This window comes from Labrus bergylta, chromosome 4, assembly GCF_963930695.1.
Source record: "Labrus bergylta chromosome 4, fLabBer1.1, whole genome shotgun sequence".
NCBI lineage: Eukaryota > Metazoa > Chordata > Actinopteri > Labriformes > Labridae > Labrus > Labrus bergylta.
Window position 1 is genome coordinate 26,085,560 of NC_089198.1, and position 20,899 is coordinate 26,106,458.

The 20,899-nt window shown below is 38.7% G+C and overlaps 1 protein-coding gene across 1 annotated transcript in view; it reads left to right on the forward strand.

The window, feature by feature from the left end:
* LOC109985012 (signal transducing adaptor molecule (SH3 domain and ITAM motif) 1) overlaps positions 1 to 20,899 on the forward strand; it is a 46,526-nt gene that overhangs the window by 16,784 nt on the left and 8,843 nt on the right. Inside the window, exons 3-12 of the mRNA XM_020635221.3 lie at positions 7,275 to 7,397; positions 10,059 to 10,145; positions 10,267 to 11,310; positions 12,742 to 13,323; positions 13,706 to 13,848; positions 13,951 to 14,060; positions 14,228 to 14,370; positions 17,556 to 17,660; positions 20,303 to 20,387; positions 20,623 to 20,698. Of these exons, the coding sequence (XP_020490877.2) occupies positions 7,275 to 7,397; positions 10,059 to 10,145; positions 10,267 to 11,310; positions 12,742 to 13,323; positions 13,706 to 13,848; positions 13,951 to 14,060; positions 14,228 to 14,370; positions 17,556 to 17,660; positions 20,303 to 20,387; positions 20,623 to 20,698 (2,498 nt within the window). The remainder of the gene's footprint in view (positions 1 to 7,274; positions 7,398 to 10,058; positions 10,146 to 10,266; positions 11,311 to 12,741; positions 13,324 to 13,705; positions 13,849 to 13,950; positions 14,061 to 14,227; positions 14,371 to 17,555; positions 17,661 to 20,302; positions 20,388 to 20,622; positions 20,699 to 20,899) is intronic.

Sequence of the window (20,899 nt, forward strand, 5' to 3'; positions counted from 1 at the left end):
CATGGAAGTTTCCATTGCCAGGCAGGAGTGAGACAGGCCATGCAGCGAGTCTAATGGCAGGTACATGGAATAAGGGAATAAGTGTTGAGATTTTTTTTTTCTCTTTGACTGAGTGAGAGGCCAAATGAAATACAGCTGTTTTACAGACACATAAGACTGGCATATCCTTTTTTTCTGTCTCTCTACCTGTTTCGCTGCCTCTCTATCTTTCAGTTGCATAACAGTCAGCTAACTAACAATAATAAACATTGAGACACAGTTGACAATAACATTGTTGCTTCTTCTTCTACTACTTCTTCTTCTTCTTCTCTTGAGCATGCTGCACTCCACTAGTTACTACAGCTGGCAGCTAAATATACTTTAAATAGTGTCTAGGTGAAAAACTTTTTACAATGTCAAAACAAACTTAAGGGCGTGGTCACACTGGCCATCTGTACCGTGCCGTACTCAAGCACGATTGGCCCCCGTGTACATAACGTCATAATACAACGCATGCATGCTTTATGAGAGAGAGAGAGAGAGAGAAAAGGGACGCGCAGTCGAGTCCGCGTCTGCACATCGGAGAACAACACAGAAAACATGACAGCTACTTTGTGGCTTATATTGAGTCATTTTAGTCAGATACAGACATTAAACTCTAGATTTCTCCATAATGAAGGCTCTCCGAATTGTGCCAAAGCCTGAGCACGGCACGAAGCGGTCACACTGGCCAAACGAACTGGACTTTAGGGTTGAAGCGTGCTTGGGCACAGTACGGATGGCCAGTGAGACTGTACCCTAAAAGACATTCTAGCAGTGCTGTAAATCTGTATTTTGCATAATAGTGCTATTAAATAAGAGACTTTACATTCATGCTAACATGCTTCCAAGGCTTACTGGCTATTATTTAGCATTGATGTGCTTCTTGTGCTCACCATTTAAGTATTTTCTGTTTGCTTGCTTATATTTTCTAGTTCTAAATTCAAAAGCAATGTCGTAAGTTTTGCAGGTAAGAGGGAAAAAACCAAAGCATGAATTAGATATCTTCAAATATTATACAATTTAACCTGCAGGGAATGAACGTATGAAATGTTATAACAATAGTTATCAATGCATTTCACTTAAAACTATAAATGTAAGCCTTTTGGTGTTGCTGTGTAAAAGGCTGGAGGTGGACCATGTCTTTAAAATACATCTTTTTAATCAGCCCGAGACCCCCAATGACAGCATGGCTAGTAAGAAGTTTTTTGGGAAAATTATTTTTTTTCTCTTGGTCTGTAAGCAGAGCCTAAAAATGACCATGCAAATACATAAAGCAAGCCAAACTGGACACACATGGTTCTGACTTGACAGCAATATGTAAGACACTGTCTTCCCCATGTTCTACCTCTGCTCTTTCTAGGCTTTTTTTGGCATTTACCTTCCCCTTGGGAATGATCTGGCACGACTCCAGCTTGTTGATTTGGATGTCCTGGCTGCCGTCCACCTCCCCATCTTTCTACATGCTCAGTCCTTTGTGTTCTTTACTGAGCCATTTAGTTTGGAAATGTGTTTTCAGTCAGCTCATGACATGTTTGTGTCAGCATGTTTATGTTCTGTGGTATCTGTATATGCATCAACAGCAAATAGTCATAATGGCATTTGGATATAAAAAAAAAAGGTGTCCTACATTGACTTACGTGACACAAAACGAGTAATACATCAGCAAGAAAATAAATGTATTTTTCATTTAAAGGCTCTATTTCACTTTTCATTATCAATTTGTACATGAAATATGACCCCTTGTTTCAGCTTAAATAGATTTTATATGATGTTTTTGACTGCCCAGGGATTCGTTGCAAATGTTTTTTTTATTTTCATCCTCAGGATAATTAACAGGGTGAGTTCTGTCAGGCTAATAATCACACGTTTGCACACTGAAAATGGCTTGGCGACCCACTTTTGGGTCCCAATCCACCACTTGACAACCAATGCTCTATGCACTGCCATCATTAACTCAGACAAAAAGGTGGCTTAGTGGTTGGTGCGCGCGCCACAAGTGCAGAGGCTATGGTCTTCCAACGTGCAGCCAGGTTCGAGTCTGGTCTTTGGCTCATTCTACTCAACTACATTCCGGCATGTAGTTCCCCACTCTCTCTCTCTCCCCGATTGTGACTCTCTCCCCTGTCCTGTCTCTAAATAAAGACATAAAAAGCCCCAAAATAAACCCACTCCAATTATTGATATAGAACCCTTTTAGTTTTATTATACTTCTAGTTTCTATGTAACAGAATACTGCAGCTACCTTGGAAGTATTGGCTTCACAGCACTGACAGAATTGTTGTTTAAGCAGAATACCTTAGAAGTGAACACTTAATTACTGTAGTGACAAGCAGAGGAAAAACTGTTGTGACCCCAAAAGGAGTTTACTTGCTTTTCTGCCCAGAATCAATTTCCATGTTAGTTCAGTGGAAGAATGCTGTCTCTGAGAAGATCATTTTATGGGTTTGTAACTTTTCTCTGCCAGGCTAAACAGCTAAATATGTTTAAAGATGTGGAGGTGTAAACTCAAGGAGCTTTAAAGTTTACCAAGAGAACAAATATGCATTTATGTTTAAGTCCTTATAGTTAAGGTTTAGAATGTTTGCTTGTGATTAAAAAAAAATAGAGAAACTTTCCCAGGACAGGACAAATTACTTGAACATGTGTGTTCGGAGTGAGAATCCAAATATGATTCAGCGTTTTCCATTACTGCCCCCGAACATACTACAGTCTGTAAATGTACAATGTGTTAGGTCTTACCCTTCTCTGCCAATTTTTAAATCCTTCTTTGAAGGATAGGAACGTACTCTTTGTTCCACATATTTTCCTCCTTTCCAACATCTATCCTACATTACACATGATGTCATCATTTGTCTTTTTTTTTGCTGACTTTTGCTGTTGTTTATTGCCTTAATACCTTCAAGTAATGTTATTTAGTTTGAACAGCGATGAAATGTGGCTTCAACTCTGTTAAAATTGGAAATGATTACAACAACTTTGACAACAAGCTGAAAAGCCATTTTGAATTTGATCAAGAAACATGCTCAGCCTGACATTAAGTCCAGTAATCAACACAGTCTGTGAGTGCAGATTGATGACAAAAATGTTCCTACTGAGGGCTATGTTTAAAGGGATACTTCACCCGTTGAAACATGAATCTGTATTGACATTGGGTCATGTATGTAGTAGAAATGTGAAATAAATTTTGAAGTTGGTGCCTCCTTGGCCAAGAAAAGGCAGAAAGTGTCTTTTTGGCTCATGTGGATGAAAGACACCAAATCCCAGAATGCACAGCACCGCAGGCCACTCCAACTAAGGTCCTCTAGTTCAGAATCAGAAATACTTTATTAATCCCAGAGGGAAATTCGATCGTTACAGTTTCTCCAAAATATACAGTATAAAAACATTTACAGACATATTTACTTCAACACATGAGGCCATTTCCTCAATTGATTCCCAAATTTCTTCCAGAATTGATCTGGGAAATTCCTGGCAGAAAATAGACTCTGTGTCTGTGTCCATAGACAAACAGTGAGAGCACCGACACTACCAGTTCGCTCCAGCTCGAGCCGGCCCGGGCTCCTCGTCCTCACTGCCGCCGACAGGCAGGCCTTAAGTCTCGGTTGCTGAGCTGGCAGCGGCCGGTGGTCTTGTTTCGCGGTGGCCCCGGCGCACGGCAGCCGCAGCAGCCGAAACACAAGACCGGCCTATCGGCAGCAGCCGTCTCGCCGCTGTATTTATATTTTTGAGCCATTATAAGCTTTCTCCATAGAGTCTGTGAACATAGCTTCTGAGCAATATGGCGGACGTTAAGTTTTGATTCTGGGAGTGAGTTCCCACCCACTGATCTGTGATAGGTCTGTAGCTTCAGTGGTCGAAAATATGAGGAACTAGCGTTGTAGTTTCACCCCGCTAACCGCAACAGCTTCCAGTGACACAAAGATTGTCATTTTGCGTCACTGGAAGCTCCTTTTCAGACTTAGAAATACAAAGATTTCCCATCTCAGGGGAAAATGAGGGCGGGATGCACGACCATTAAAAAATACTACCAGGTTACTAATGATACAAAGCTTAATGCAAATAGTGAAGTATCCCTTTAAGATTCATGCGCTTGTTACTTTTAAAACTTTCTTTTATTTGTTATTTTCATTACGTAAACATATCTTTTTGTCTTTACACATTCTGTTCATATCTGTAAATTAAGCTACATGTTAACAATTTCATAAAGCACATCAGAATTATCATCTCTGATATCTATAACACAATTGGCCATATAGTTATAACACAAAGGTATGTGTTGGAATTTTTCCTCCTGGAATCGCTCCTTTATGTCATTGTTGTGGCTATCGTAGAAAAGTTCATTTCTGGGTCTCTGGATGGCCTTAGCGGTTATGTTGCATGGCCCATGTACAGAGGCTGTAGTCCTCATCACAGAGGCCGGGGGTTTGAATCTGACCTCAACCCTTTGCTGCATGCCGTCCCCTGCTCTCTCCTCCCAACATTTCCTGTCTCTCTACAGCTGTCCTATCCCAAAAAGGCAAAAATAGCCCAACGGTATATCTTAATTATTGAAATATCTAGAATGCTAAATGCTTGAATGAAAGAGCTTTGTCCTTGAACTCTATTGACCCTGTAAGCATGAAGTACAAACGTATGAAACAGCCACCATGGTTGAGTTCTGAATAAAAAAACACCAGCTCTGCTTTGCTCTTGACCCAGAACCTGCAGACGCTCCTCTGCTTGTTTACATGGCGAGATGTTGTGGTCAGGACCAGTAGGGGGAGGGTTGTTCTGATGGAGCCCTCCATACTGGTTCCCAACATGAGGCCCTCGAGACACACAAGGACAACAGAGATGTGCACATCCATGTCTGGGTCCTTGGCTGGGCCCCTTTGAGGTGGTCGGATGTGATGTTTGCACAGATGTGTAGGTCCAAGGCCTAAAGGACCAACCACCCTCCCAGTGCCCCTCTGGTGGTCCTGTCCCACCCCTGACTGGGAAGGATGGAGCCTCTTGTGGCAACACATTGAGTCCCATCATGGGTGACATGGCTTAAAGAGACAGAGCTGGGATTCTGATTCTCAAAGTTACATGAAGATTTCTGTCCAGCTGGGGAACTTTGGACTGGAAACAATAAACCTACCTATCATACAAAGACGCTCAGTGCTTCAGATGATGATTCTGTTGTGGTGACATTATCCATTTCTCCTGTCTTCTAGACTTCTAAACACCAATCAGAATCAAGTTTATTGCCAAGAAGGGATAAAGGAGTAGAATCAAAACATTAACAGCTAGTAAACAGCAGTACTCTTACTGTATGTGGACATTGATAGAATAAGATCAAATCAACAGTAAAGAAGAGAAATACAAAAAACAATATAATAGCTAATATGTACATTAGCTGAAATTGAAGAACTTTACAGTTGTGCAGGTATAGGCGTACTTAAGTCGGGTATTCTTTTACTGTGCATGCCAAACGAGAGTTTAAGTCAAGAGTTTAAACAAAAGTTTAGTTATTCCTAAAACATATCTAAAAGTAAAGCTACGTGATGGAGAAAACCTGTATTTATTTTACATAATATGAAGACAATATCTGAACTTTAAATCCATGCAAAATGGTTAAAAAAAATGTTAATGGTCAAATTCATGAGCACCTGAAAACATGAAAACATTGACTTGGCTTGTAAAAAAAAATGAAATTGAACATAGGGTATGTGTTTGAACACATGTGAACATTATTACCAGTCCTGTCTTTTAATGATCACACTGTAAAACTCTTCATAAATAAAAAGTAGCTTGAACTTAAAAAATGAAGTGTCAGTGCTGCCCTAAAATTTAGGCTGCTATATTAGTTTTGTTTCCAACACAGAATTTACTTTCCAATCATGGCCAAACCGAGATAAAAACCTTCTAACTGTGTTAATAGCTGAATGATCTGCTCCAAGTATAGCCACTTCATGTAAAATCATCTCAATAATATATTTTTGTTTGGGTCAGCTTTATGTTAAAGTTTATCCTCTTGACCAATATTCTTATTTTCAATTGAATTATTTTTGTAGGTTGGAAATCTTAAGAATAGTTGAGATTACACAACATTAAGACTTATTCCTTGTTGAAGTGACAATACATGTTACCATGACTAAGTGTTTTTACAGTGCATGATGAGTAGGTGACATTAAATCAGTATTAAATTGTGCCCATTAGTTCCATTTGTTACAATACAATATGTTCCACCAGTTTTTGGACTATGACGAGGTGGCTACTGGTGAGAGAAGATTTCTTGAATAATGTTATTTATATAAAGGCAATAATAAGCAGGTATCTGTGACAGTGCTCACTACACATGGCTTAGCTCCTTCAGTGTTCCCTCATTATGTGCTCACTTCTCGCTCACCTATTTTAAGCAGTGTTTCCTATTTTGAGTTCCCTGCAGTCACTCAGATGAGTCCAAAGCAAAAATAATAGTCAAGCAGCGATACACCAAATATCTCTAATCAGTTGCATTTTGTCGAACCTCAATTTTGAGTCCAGTTTGTGATCATAGAAAGTTATATTTTGAATTGTTATTGCTTACTATGTTTTACGCTATTCTGTCTAAAAATGTTGTAAAATATTTCCAAAATCTCTCTTTTTCCATGTAATCCTACTTTGCAATTTCTTCTATTTCCATAAAGCTCATTATAGCCTGTTGTGAATACACAGCTACACAGCTTGGCTCTCATTCTGCCTGCTAGAGGCTTCTATGTCTCTTCTAATGAAGTCATGTAAACATCCTGTCTGTGGTTTGATGTTTAGCATTGTATCACATGGTGCTGGTGGTTTTCAGGACGTAGTGTCAGACCAGTGAACAACATCTGGGACATGGATGACCAAAACAGTCACTGCAGTGTGTCTTTAGTTGGATGGCAACAAAGAATGTCAGAAATGAAACTACTTTGTTTATAGCTTTGCTTGTCATATGGCCGACACATGTTGCTAAAGATTCATAATGACTCTTCTTGCCTCCTCATGAGAGGAAATGTTTTCAATTGATCCTTGGCTGAGGACAGGCACAACGTGTCCCATTTTTAGACATGCAATACTAAACTTAGTTATGAAAAGACAAAAACATTCCATGTGATTTCATCCTTCGGGGTGTTATTATTAACTCACAGCTCCAGTTGCACAGTGTACGACTACTACTGCTTCAAACATTGTATACTGTTTCTAGGCTAAAGCAGACTTATGGCATAATATACACTGATTTGTGACATAACATCTGTTGTATGTTGCAGGAATTCAGGAGGGGACGGAGTGCACTAAGTGTAAAAATGACTGGGCACTGAGGGCGGCTATTGCACTGCTGTATGTGCTCTGTGCCCTGCTCACCATAGTCGTGGCTGTGCTCGGATACAAAGGTGAGTCCTCTGTATTTACAGATTTTAACATCTGGGCTATTGTGTGGTATACACAAGCATGCTCAAAGTTAATGCAGACTCATTGACTGGCAGGGGGGTTATCTTTTTTTATAACTCATCCGTTTTGATTTATTTAAGATTGGCTAAGAGTTATACATGATAAGATAATTATTAGCTTTGGTAATTTCATAGCTGTTTGCCAGGAGACTGTTACTTGAGTGAAGTAACCTAAATCTGTTGCTAACCTTAAACTGTCGGCTTTGTTGTTTTCGTCATTTGAAATATGCTTGCTAGATGACAAGCTAGAAGAGTCTGATGTGCATTTCTCAGCAGCCTGGTATACATTCGGCCCGCCTCAACTCCACCTCTTTGCTTGCTTCTTTAACATTAAGTTGGAGTTAGCTTTCCGATTTGGTGACCGCCATCTTGGGCATCTTAACGCCTCTTTAGAAACAAATGGGTGACGTCAATGAGACTACATCCATGTTTTATACAAAGTATGATTTATACAAAGTTTATACACTTACCGTTAGGTAGTGCCCTCCAGACGCTGCAGTCCTTTTTACGGGAGAAAAGGTGGAAGTTATTAGTATAAAGAAAACGGTTTGTATCTCGTGTGGAGCTTAAGTAAAAGCCAATGTTGTTGTACCTGTGTTCCTGTCCTCAGCGTTAACTTAAACAAAGAGCTACCATCACCTCACCATCACCTCACCATAACCTCACGTTTCATGCCTGTGTGAGGTATGAGGACATGTTGGCCATGACAGTTCAGTTAAAATCAAGGTCCCCTGAGGATGTAGCTCACTGACTTTTGTTATCTCCCTATCCTCAGACAAACAATAAACAGTCAAAATTCTAATGCGTCTAATTCTTTGGTTTATGGCAGTCATATTACTGGCCACAGGATGTAAAATCAAATCCAAAGTCAGAGAGTACAGCCGAAGATTTACCACATTAAGAGACTCCCTTGACAGAATGCATTGTTTAGTCTCAGTTGAATTGATATATTTCAGATATAAACCATAGCTTTGGATTATAAACACATTTGTTGTGCAACACTGTCCTAACTGCATTAATTTTGTAGTGTTTCTCCCTGTTTGATCCAGGGCAGTAATGTTAAATAGAAACAGAAACGATTCCAGTTATCACACACACCATCAATAAGGAATGCTCTTTGTGTATTGTCCAAATTTAAACATTTGGGATCACAATCAATCGTAGAAAAGTTGTTGAAATATCCTGGAGCGAAATATTGTAGACCCACTTGCTCCACAGGTGGCCTGTAACCTGATGAATCATGTGCCTGAAATAACACACAAAAAGCTGCATTTGCAAAGCAGGGAAAGCATTTTTTCAAAACATGCTAACATTAAAATATCTGAGTCTGATTCAGGTCTTGTAAGGTCTGTCAGGAGTTTCCAGATTTGGGTCTGTGTCAGCATGGAGTCCATGTGATGGTTTGGCTCTAATGTCTACCAGATGACCATGAACCAACTACCCAGGCTTAACAACCCAGAGGAGATTTTATGGCTTGGTAGCAATTTGCTGTCTCATGAACCACAGGTTGACTCACATAAGCCTGCAAGTGTCCAAAATATTTGTCCAGTGTCGGCTTGATTGTTTGTTTTCTTCTCCTCTACACCGTTTAACAGCATATTCTTTAGTTGACCAGAAAATATGGACAGAGTTTTTGCCCTTTTGTCACTTGTTCTTGTCTTGCACCTTATCCATTCTTTGAAGTCAAAAGCATTTGCTTGCCTTATGTTAGGTAACTGCTTAAGTATTGCTCATAATTTAGGTCATAATAAGCCTTACTCAAATTAGATGTCTTATATAATTGCTAATGCTTTTCAAAAACAGTACTGTGGGGTGGGTGGGGGATAGAAGGTTTGCAAGACTTTATGAAATATTTTGTTTTTTCCATGAATTCCTATTGTATGTTATGTTAGTGTCACTTATTTAGGGATAGATTTCCCAGTGCTCAGAAAGATAAAGAAATGAGCACTTTAGCAGGGAGAGGGAAAAGATGAGATCCAAGCTGCAGACAGTCAGCACCGACAGCTTATTGGCCCGTGTTTCTTTGTTTATCCCAAGTGCATGTTATTGTTTCGTGTTTTTGTCACTTCTGGAATGATAACAGTGGAAGCTGAGGATGTTTTCCAGTGAACATTTAAGTCTCTCACATACCAACAGAATAACAAACATTGGAGTAGACCAGATGAACTTTTGTAGCAGATGTGATGAGGAGAAGAGAAACTGTAACCAGAGGTGTATTCTTTATGTTCCACACTGTTTATATTAAATGAAGTGGAATTTGTGCCTGCACTCTGCACCATGAGTTTTTGTAATAACCAACAAATATACAGTTGATCGGCTGCAGAAATGTAGAAAAGTTTTCATGCTGTTCACAGTTCAGTGTGCAGAGCAGCAGTTTGAGGTTCCAGATTTTCACTGGAGAGGAGAAAAAAACAACAGCAACCTCTGCTGTTCACTGTCAGTATTACACCTCTGGTTTCTATCTATCTCTCTATCTATCTTTCTCTCTCTCTCTCTATTGTCAATTGTCTTTCTTTTCTTTTGTGAAGCACTTTTGGTGCTATATGACAAAGTAGAGTTGGGTTGAGTTATTTTGTATTAAATCTTTCTTTCCTCTTTTATCAGTGGTCCAGAGAATGGACAATGTCTCAGAGGGCATGCAGAATTATGGCGGCAAGATCAGTGCTGTTGAGACGGACCTAAAGAACCTGGGTAAGGATCATTAGATATTTAAAACGAGTAGTTTTCTCCTTTTTGGGCTTTGAACAAAGTTTTTTTTCTGTGTGGAAAATGTTAAGTTTTCTATTATCCTATATCTCTTTCCCCTTTTCAGATTATCAGAACGGAGAGAAGTCAGTAAATTCCACAAGTGCAATAAAGACTTTCAAGTCAGATCTGGAAGCTTTACAGCACCAGCTGAATGATGTTGCCGTGAGGGCGAGCAAAAACAGAGACATACTCAACGAGCTGCAGATCACAGGAGACGATATGCAAAATGGCCATGTCTCCCTGCAGAGTTTTCTACAAGGAAACGCTGCCTCACTGCGTGGGGTCAACCAGACACTTGCCACCTACGGGGGCATGATTGACAACCTCCAGACAAACACTGCATGGCTCCAGTCTGAGATACAGAACCAGGTCAAAGAGCAGAGTCAGACCCAGGTTACTGTCAGCGCGCTAAACATCACCCAGGCCCAGCAGCGCAATCTGCTCAGCACGCTGCAGAAGACAGTTGAGGACGCAGGCCAGGCAGTGCAGAAACTCAAGAATGACTATCAGAGTTTGCAGCAGACAGCTAGGCAGACCCGGGCTGACACAGAGTGGCTGAAGGAGAAAGTCCAGAACCTCCAGGTTTTGGCAGCCAATAACTCAGCTCTGGCCCGGACCAATGGTGAAGCTCTGGATGACCTGGGGTCACAGCTCAGCACGCTAGCCAGCCAGATCCAGAATGCCTCATCTCTTACTGAGGGGCACGACCAGAGCCTTCGGGAGATCATGGACCACCAAAGAGACCACGATAATACCACCTCATCCAAGTTTGACGAAATGGAGGCTCGATTAGACAGACAGGAGAACGACATGGACCGTGTAACAGGGAATGTGAGCTTTGCTGCGCAGCTGCTAGGCTCCATCAACTCGGACCTGAACGGTCTGAGGTCCTGCGCTGAGACTGTGCTGCAACATTCAGACCTTTTACTGGGGCTGAACAGTAGTGTGACCGAGGCCAGGACAGAGAGCCATGAACTGAGAGCCCAGCAGGATGAGTTGACAGCCAGGCTGGACAAAGAGGTCAACAACCTGTCCATTGTGATGGAGGAGATGAAGCTGGTGGACAGCAAGCATTCCCAGATCATCACCAACTTCACCATCCTGCAGGGTGAGAACAGTAGATGTACTGTCAATTATGATCCAGATCATAACACGGTTTATTTGTTTGATTCAAATTAACTTTCCAAATACAAGTGAAAGTAGTGAAATGCAGACTGAACTTGTAGCTATCAGTATGCACAGTATGCAGATTTTTGCCCTTTTGACCCTTTACATGTAATACTTTTTGATAAAGAAACCAGCACAAGTCTTCTGAATGCAATATCCTTAGGATGAGAAGGTGGATATCCTCATGCAAACATCCCCTTGGACATAAAGAAGGGACTGATGAGAACTTAGCTATGACTCAAGACTTAGTACTATCCTTATGATAAGATTTCTAACAAATAGGCTATCTAACAAGATGCAATAACCAATTTTCATTTCTACGTATGCCTAACAAACATCCATTTGAACACATGTTGAGGAAAATCCTTTAATTTGGGCATGAACAACTATTTGGACTTAAAAGTGAAATTATTACATTTTGATGGTACTGGTTAATGTCAAGGTCATGCCATAGTGACCAGAAATTCATCTTATATTTGTGAACAATACGTCCTTATCAGTCCTTTGTACACCAAAAGTAGTTTCAAAAGTACCGAGTCCAGTCATACATGCCAATATAATAACTATTATTCATATTAAATTGTATTTAAAGCTCCTGTGTTGAACTACGGTGTGTGTTGATTATAGCGACCTCTGTGGACAAAGCATTATGTCTTCTCTCTTTGCTGATTTTGTCTTGTATAAGCTTAATTTTACCAGGATAAGATATCCCTATCAAAAATATTTGCCGTGGAAAATGTACAAAAAAAAAGGTCTATCTTTGGGCAGGTTGCTGCTAAATACTTGACTGACACCTACCTGCCGGCAGCGGTTTAATGCATTTAAATGACAGTATAGAAATAATGAATCTTGTGGCTGACTGTCTCTTTTGCTTTAGTAGGTGATGAAGACATCAATATTTGTTTCAGTCTGTTTCATAACCCGCTAAAAATATCCTTGAAGTAACTTTAATATTTGTGTCATAATTGATGTTTCATTGAATTCCGATATAGTCTTCAATAATTATATTACCTGACTCTAGACATACATAAAGGTTAACAGCAAAATAATTGGCATGCAACTTGGAGGTAGTAGTTTCAGTTTGGGCCTATACTAAAAATGTAGCACTCAAAGTAAAAAGGAAATTGAATTAACTGCGACAATGCCCCCCATGCAATGAGAGCACTGGGATCCAACACATAACAATATATATGTTTTTTTTTACTACATGGAGGACTATTTGCTAATCTGCTAAAAACTTTTGTATCTGTGTAATAATATTAATTAAAGATAACCATGTAGAGTAAGTAATATTTTTTTTCTGTAATAGAAATATAATAAACAATACATTTTGAAACAGAAAGTCCTCTCATACACTGTAATTATGTTTCAGGTCCACCAGGTCCAAGGGGGGCAAAAGGCGACAAGGGTCCCCAGGGGCCAGTGGGCCAGTCCGGACAGAAGGGCGATAAAGGAGATAAAGGAATGCCCGGGTTGGCGGGAACTAAAGGAGACAAAGGTGCTGTTGGAATTCCAGGTGCAACAGGTCCAAAAGGTGCAGCAGGAGCTCGGGGTCTTACAGGGGCTAAAGGATCGAGAGGGTCTGGTGGTCGACCTGGAAGTCCTGGTGAAAAAGGTGACCCAGGGTCTACTGGGCTGCCTGGTCTTGATGGACTTCCAGGGATGACAGGTCCAGAAGGGCCACAGGGGCCCTCAGGAGCTCCAGGACCTGCAGGGTTGGAGGGGCCTCGTGGGCCCGTTGGACCCATTGGCCCTGCCGGTCCTCCAGGGCTACCTGGGTTACCTGCACCTGTACCTCCACCACCTTCTAAGGCACCTCAGCGTCCTCAGCCCACCCAGCCTGCAAAAATCCTTGTTTCCCCCAAACCACCTCAACCTCCCAAACCAGAAGAGAATCAACAAGGGTCCACGTCACCGCAGGTCCAACCCCCTGTCGCCCCGACTCCAACACCTGGTAAGTTCTATAGCTACAGCAGAGTCAATCTTGGGACCCAGCAGCGATTATGTGACGACAATCTAGCCTCTGGGAGTGACAGGCAACTCTTCAGGGCTGCTAATGTAGCTTGCGGTTAAAGGACCTCAATTCAAGACTTAATTTTCTGTGCACTGGCCAATGTTTTCAGTTCAATCAGCTTCTTCAGATCTAGGAATGGAGAGATGATTTCTAATTGATTGATACATTGGTGTGCGCACTTGCATGCATATATCTGTTGATAGTGATAGACAAATGTAATCCTCCATAGACGACTGCTGATTGGTTCAGGTATTGCATTGAGGCTAATTGTATTCCGTCTCTCTTGAACTAACCTTAATATTCTGTAAATGATCCACTCCAGGTTGCCCACCTGAGTTCAAAAAGTTTGGAGACAGCTGCTATTACTTTTCTTCTGGACCTCAGAGACTCAATTTTGATGAGTCCTTTCAGTTTTGTTCCAACACGTCATCTCATATGCTCATTATTAACGACAACGAGGAACAGGTAAATGACACTCGAATTAAACATTTTTTATTATCTTACAGTCCAAGGCTTTCTTTCTAAACTAATTATCCTCTCTGACATATTTTGTTTTTTCATCCGTAGACATTTGTGAGAAATGCTATTGCAGGAAAAGGCTATTTCTGGCTGGGTCTCACAGACAGGGAGGAGGAAAATGTGTGGAAATGGGTGGATGGGACCCTACCTGTTTTTAAGTGAGTAAAGCTGCCAAATTGTTTTGACAACTACAGTCTAAATATAGTTTTATTAAGCAAATTTAACCTGTGTTTTCTAGGGATTTCTGACGTGATTCATTCTGTTCTAAATAACCACTTGTATGACGCTTGAACTTTGACACATGTTTGCATGCTGTTGATATCAGGAAATGGAAGCCTGGCCAGCCTGATAACTGGACTCATGGCCATGAAGACGGCGAGGACTGTGCTGGCCTGATCCACAATGCCAATTGGAATGATTTCTACTGCACCGACCGCATCGGTTTCGTCTGTGAACGTGCCTCTGACTGTTAGTACTTGCTAAATATCAGGCCTTGTTTTGCATAGTTAGGTTTAGATTTTTTTTGTAAAAAGCTGGTCCTGTTCTATACCAAAACCAAAGTTGTGTGGGTTAGACAAACTTATACATTCATTTTTTTCAAGTTTAAATTTAAAGATTAAGAAAAATGAACGGGGTAATATAGCATCAAAGCAGGTGGGAACTGGAATACTATATATAGAATATACGGTATTTTGTAAGACAGGTGCAAATGTTGTATATGTTAGGGACTATTTTGTGCAGCAGATTTGTTAACTTTTGTCCCTGCACGGAGTCATAATATTGAGTACACCGGGATGTTGTGATTGTATTTTTTCTGGACTTTTTGATCACATCACATGGCCTGGAAGTCGAGTTACATAAGAGGACATGAAAATATAGAAGTTAAAATTTTCCATAACTCCAAGCTCCTCTAGGAATTGTCATTTATGACCATATTATCAGCAATTGATAAAGCAGTCTGTATTAGTGCAAATATTAACAGCAAAATAACATGTCCAAATGTAGGAGTGGGACATGTTTGTACTTTAATTAGTTGGAGGAATATGCTTTGTATCAGACTGTTTGCATCATTTTATATGGCAACATTTCTGACTAATCTAATTTAGTCAAGTTTTTCTGTTGCTTTAATATATAAGGTCATAATTTCTGTACATCACAAAGTTGTTTTAATATATCTTACATGCTTTGTCTTTTTTCTGTTCACAGTGAAAGTTCCAGTTTTATAGCATTCATCTAAGGCAGTGTGGGCTGTCTCTGGGAATGAAATGAAAAAAGGCTAAAGCTGGGATGGAAGATGCTGAAGGATAATGAAGGACACAAAGAGCTCTAAATGACTGGAGGACTCAGAAAAAGCTCGCTCTGTCAAGCATCACTGAGCGTGGACTGATCTTTGTCTTGAAGGCACTTCACAACACAGTGTGGTGCAAAAGACAGAGCATGAAGGACGGACATAGCCCTCCATGTATTGATTTAGTACTGAAGGAAACATAAGAATGTCGGCATTTATTTAGGCTATACTAAGTCATTGCTTGGTGCAGCCATTGTTGTACAGTTGTATCTGTAAATAACACTTCATAAAAAAAAACCATTGTTTTCATATTGAATTCAATATAGTTGCATTCCTTGGCTGCCGTCTCAACCCCAACATTTACACAACAAAATCTATATCAGAGAGTTATGTTGTAAGTGAGGTGGAGCTTTTATTTTTTTTAACTGTCAAACACACAAAACATTCAAAACTGTGATTACAAATAAGCTCTTAAGAGAACAACGAGCAACCACTCTCCATCACCAAATGACTGAAAATGAATAAATCAGAAGGGTATTGTAAATTTCACAAAAATTGAAATATTAATAGCATTTTTTTATTATGTTGTTTGAGAATAGGTGCTCTATGTGAGCAGTGCTGCTGTTTATGAAGGACATTTTTTCTAGCTATTAGACTGCCAGTATGAGTTTTATATAGTATGAAGCACATATAAACAATATTTACGTGTTTTTGTTTTGTAGCCTATGATGATTTGTTCCAAATGCCAAGTACAATATGTGAAATTGATGTTTATGATTTGAATAATCACTTCTTATTGTTGTATGATTGTCCTTGAATAATTACTTCTATGCTTAAGGACTGAATAGCAGTCAGTAACCTTCTAAAGGCTCATATTACCTGAATTAAACATTACAGAGTTCCTATGGATCACAATAAAAAAGGACCAAAACTGTGTGTGGAGTCAGTGATTTGTGTCCTATGATGAACTGAATGAATTGGGGGATGGAGCATGAAAAGCCATTTATGTTTCTTTAAAAACCAAAGAAGAATAAGACTTCTATCAGATGCTCTGAAGATTACACTCAGTAACATCTGCATCCTTTCACAATATTTCATTTGTATTGTGTTTTTCCAGTTCTAGTTAGAATTATAATTAAGGATATGCATATTTACATTCTAGATATTTAGACTAAAGGCTACATTTTCATTTTGAATATCTAAAATTAAAATTATACAATTACAACTGGGTTGTAGATATCTGAAATGAGAGTTGAATTCTATTGCAGATATCTTGAATGTTCATTCTTGATAAGAATAAAAGAACGACCTTGTTGATAGGTGAAATTATAAATCCAATACACCGCTGGCTTAACATGATTTCTCTTAGCTTGTGGATATCTGTAGACAATTGTTGATAAGAGGAATGTTATTGTGGATATCTCAAATGTTCATGTTGACTAGCCTATAGGAAGAATTGAATAATATCTCTTATGAATATCCATTCTAGCTATTAAATGTTAATTCCGCTTGCCATAGGCTAAAAAAACAACTGGCCAGTTTCAAGTAGGCCTGCCTACTTGACTGAAAGCTTGGATCTGTTTATTTTTTCTTTCTTTTAAAATTGTTTTTTTTTTAAATCAGTATAGGCTAAATGATTATAATTCAAACGTAGCAAGGTTCACCCAAAAGATAGCCCCCTAAAGTAAAAGTTAAATGACTGATTTTAAAAATGACTCGAAAAGTAGGGTTCAATATTTATATTTATTTTATTTATTTATATTTATTTTTTGTTTCCTGTCAAAGCGTCTTTGAGTATTTAGAAAAGCGCTATATAAATGTATTATAATTATTATAATTATAATAATAATTATTAATATTAATATTAATATTAATATTAATATTATTATTAATAATAATAATAATAATAATAATAATAATAATAATAATAATAATAATAATATAAGCCTACACAAAAAATATTTCAAAACAGTAACAGAAGTAAATGTAATTCAATGTAAACAGGAAACATTAATTTGTTGTGCACATATGATGGTCACTACTGTAGAGGTAACAGTCACGTGATCGCCGTCACCTGACGATGACATGTTATTTTTCCACGACGGAGGGCGATGCTAGCGTTTCAATTACTGTCATAACACATTGAAGCGAGAGACACTAGCAGCTGTATGAGTCTGAGTTTTAAAGTATAGTCGATGACAGCGGTGGATTTTACACGCTACTGTCCGCTTCAATTACCCAGAATGCCTCGCTTGTTTCCGTCTGGCGAAGCAGTGACAGTGTAGAATAGACTCAGCCAGCTAACAAGAGACATTTGACATTCATGAAGTTCTCGTTACTATGCATTCGTGTTGGATGAAATAAGGCAAAGAGGGTGCGAAAATATCAGGGGAAGGGCAATTTTTTGTTGTTGTTGTCAATACGCCAGCAATGCCTCTCTTCGCGACCAACCCATTTGACCAAGATGTTGGTGAGTAATCAGAAGTGGAGGCTACGTCTAGCATGCGAGCTAAAGTGGCTTTTATCACTCATCTTTGTTTGTGTTTCCCACCTGAATGCTGCTCAAATATCAGCCTTTACACCTATATTAATGCGGTAAATGTGTGGGGGTTTCTTGTAGTATAAATCGCAGGTCAGATATACCGCAAAGCTCTAGTCTTAATGTTATTTCTTTTAGATGCCTGTGTTTGTTGTGATTTGCTCAGTTAGTCATACAGCACAGTTGGCGTTAGCTTCCCTTTTAATGTATGTGCAAATTGAAGCTTTAGTAGCAACTCAAACTTTGTTTTTTTTACAATCTAGTAGCCTTGAAAACGGTCTACAGAGTTCGATATTTGAGTAGTTATGTGATTTAATTACATAAAGGTCACATTTGAAGTGTCTGTTGAGGGTTACATGGACGGGGGACACCGATGTTGTCACCAGATATTTGACGTGACGTTAGCCAGCTAGCCGTCTGCCTCATCATCGCCTCACTGTTGGCTTGCCGACATGATGAGCCTGCCATCTCACTGTTACAGCAAGTGGAAGAGGAAGCGGTGAAATATGAAACCATTTACCTACTCTGTGTTTCCCTTTTCTCTCTTTGAGCAGTGTCGAGTGGTTAACCACTTCATTTGCATGTTACAGAGTTCAAAGGAGTGATAAAACTGTAGCCCTTTAAACCAGCAGTCAATGACATTAGGTTAAGATAATAATGGGTATTTGTGGATTGGCAGGTGTTTATCAGCATGGGTGGTCTGCCTGTTTGTTCAGTTTTTGTTTAAATGTTGATAAAATAAATATAATAATAATTGGGTTTACAAGTTTTGTATACACAGGTGTATGTTAATGTGTATTATATATATATGTAAATTGGACATATAGTAGCTATATCAAATTGTGTGTGTATAGATTGCATCAAATGTATAATTGTAAACATACTGTAACAAACTGTATAGATATAAGGATTGTATAAATATCTAAATATAGTACATCAAATTGTACAAATAGATATGCATATATAGATATATGGGTTGTATAAATATATAAATTATAAAAAATCATAATATATCAAGTTGTATATATGTATGGAAAATCATTGGATTGTAAATATCAAATATAGTATAGCAAATTGTGTATAGATAGATTGTAACTATAGGTTAGGAGTATACATTAAATTCTGTTTATCTGAAGAAAAACAAACATTTTTTTTAAATTATATTTGGTAGTCTTTTTTACTAGGATGCAACAATGTGTGTCAATACCTGAAATAATTGAAAATGGCTTACTATTTAGACTATGTAAGTGCAGTTAACTGACTGCATTTTATTACAAATACAGCTGAAGACACGGATCTTATGGTTGGATAGCAGTGTGTGTCTGCTTTGTCTCCTGTTTTCTTTCTTTTTTTGTTTTTGCTTTTTGTAAAAGTGAAGTACATTTTGGAATTAGATACTACTATATCAATCATTCAATCTTTGTTTGTATAGTTCCGATTCATATCAAATGTTATCTCAAGACACATTACAAAAGAGCAGGTAAAATACCTTACTCTTGATTATATTGTCAGAATCAGAATCAGGTTTTATTGCCAAGCACATTTACACATACAAGGAATTTGACTTGGTGTATTGGTGCTAAACAGTTAACAAGGAAATAAAGCAGAACTAACAACAACTTAAATAATACAGTATAAGAAGCTATTACAATATATTAAATAGAATTTTAAAATGTAAACTATATTATGTTACAAAGACCCAACATTAACCCATCAGGAGCACAGCACTATGCAACATTGAGCAAAGTTACAGTTGCAAGGGAAAACGTCCTTTTAAGAGGCAGAAACCTTGAGCAAAACCGGACTCATGTTTGGTTTAGGCCGTCTGCTGAAACTGTGTAAGACAGGAAGGAGGAGACTGATAGAGACAGAGCAACAGCAACAACAATGAATAATATTTATAGCTATAATGTCAGTAGAAATATTGGCAAAAGTATATGTAGTATTAGCAGTAACAGATAAGTAAGGTAACAGACTAATCAGTCTAATATTAACATAAGCAACTGTAAGAATATTATCTGTAATTCATAAACTGCTGATCCATCAAGCACTGTGAAATTATGTGTTTTGGAGATGAGGGAAGTCTTCCAAAATTCATATGCCAGAGACGGAGAAACTGCTATGGCAAAAAGAAACTCACTCACTACCACTCGATGAAAAACAGTAATCTTTATGTTTTCTTTACTGCACAAGCTAGCGTCCCAAGATTGGTTTTATACAGTACCTCCAGCGGTCTTTACACAAACCAAACATTATGAGATTCATCAAATTGGTATTTACTGCAGGGCTTTGAAATGTATAGGGTTTCTGTTTTTGTGTGTGTCTTTATCTCTCTAGTGTTTTTGCCCATTTGTAAGGGTTGTTAATATGGATGTTGTTTACACAGATTTAAGATCACAAGTTCTTAAATCATAGGGACTATGGTTAATTTAAAAAAAAAAAAAAGCTGAATCAATTCTCTCATTAGCTGCTATTGTAATAATCTTTACCTCTCTCACTTGTCTCTAAATAGTCAAAGTCTTTCTATCTTTAATCTGTTTTCTTACACTGGTTACTGTGCTTCTTCCCTGCAGAGAAAGCGACCAGTGAGATGAACACAGCTGAGGACTGGGGCCTCATTCTGGACATATGTGATAAGATAGGACAGTCACGCACTGGGTTAGTTAACTGCCTTCAAACATAACCTCGCACACAAACACATTAACACACTTCAAGTACTTCAGTAATAAAACATACATGATCTAGGGTTAGTGGTTAAACCCAGGGACAGAAAGAGTACAAGGTATATACAAATGTTGATAGTGAAGTTGTATATTTTCTTGCACAAAGTTTGGGTCATCTTTTCCTAGCAGTTCAGCTCCAAAACCTTTTTCGTCCTATCATCTTGTTACAGTCCAAAAGAATGTCTCCGCTCGATAATGAGAAGAGTGAACCACAAGGATCCCCATGTGGCCATGCAGGCACTGACTGTGAGTAAACTAATCACCTGGATGTTTACAAGATAATTGTTGTTAAACACTAAAAAAGGGTTGAAGAAAGCCAGGAAGGGGTGCCAGTTAGCCTAGCGGACTCTCCCTCTTCCTGGTTTCTGCCTCTATCGACTGTTCTACCTGAATAAGAACATAAAAGCCCTAAAAACAAGTCTTTATTGAAAACAAGACAAAGGTATC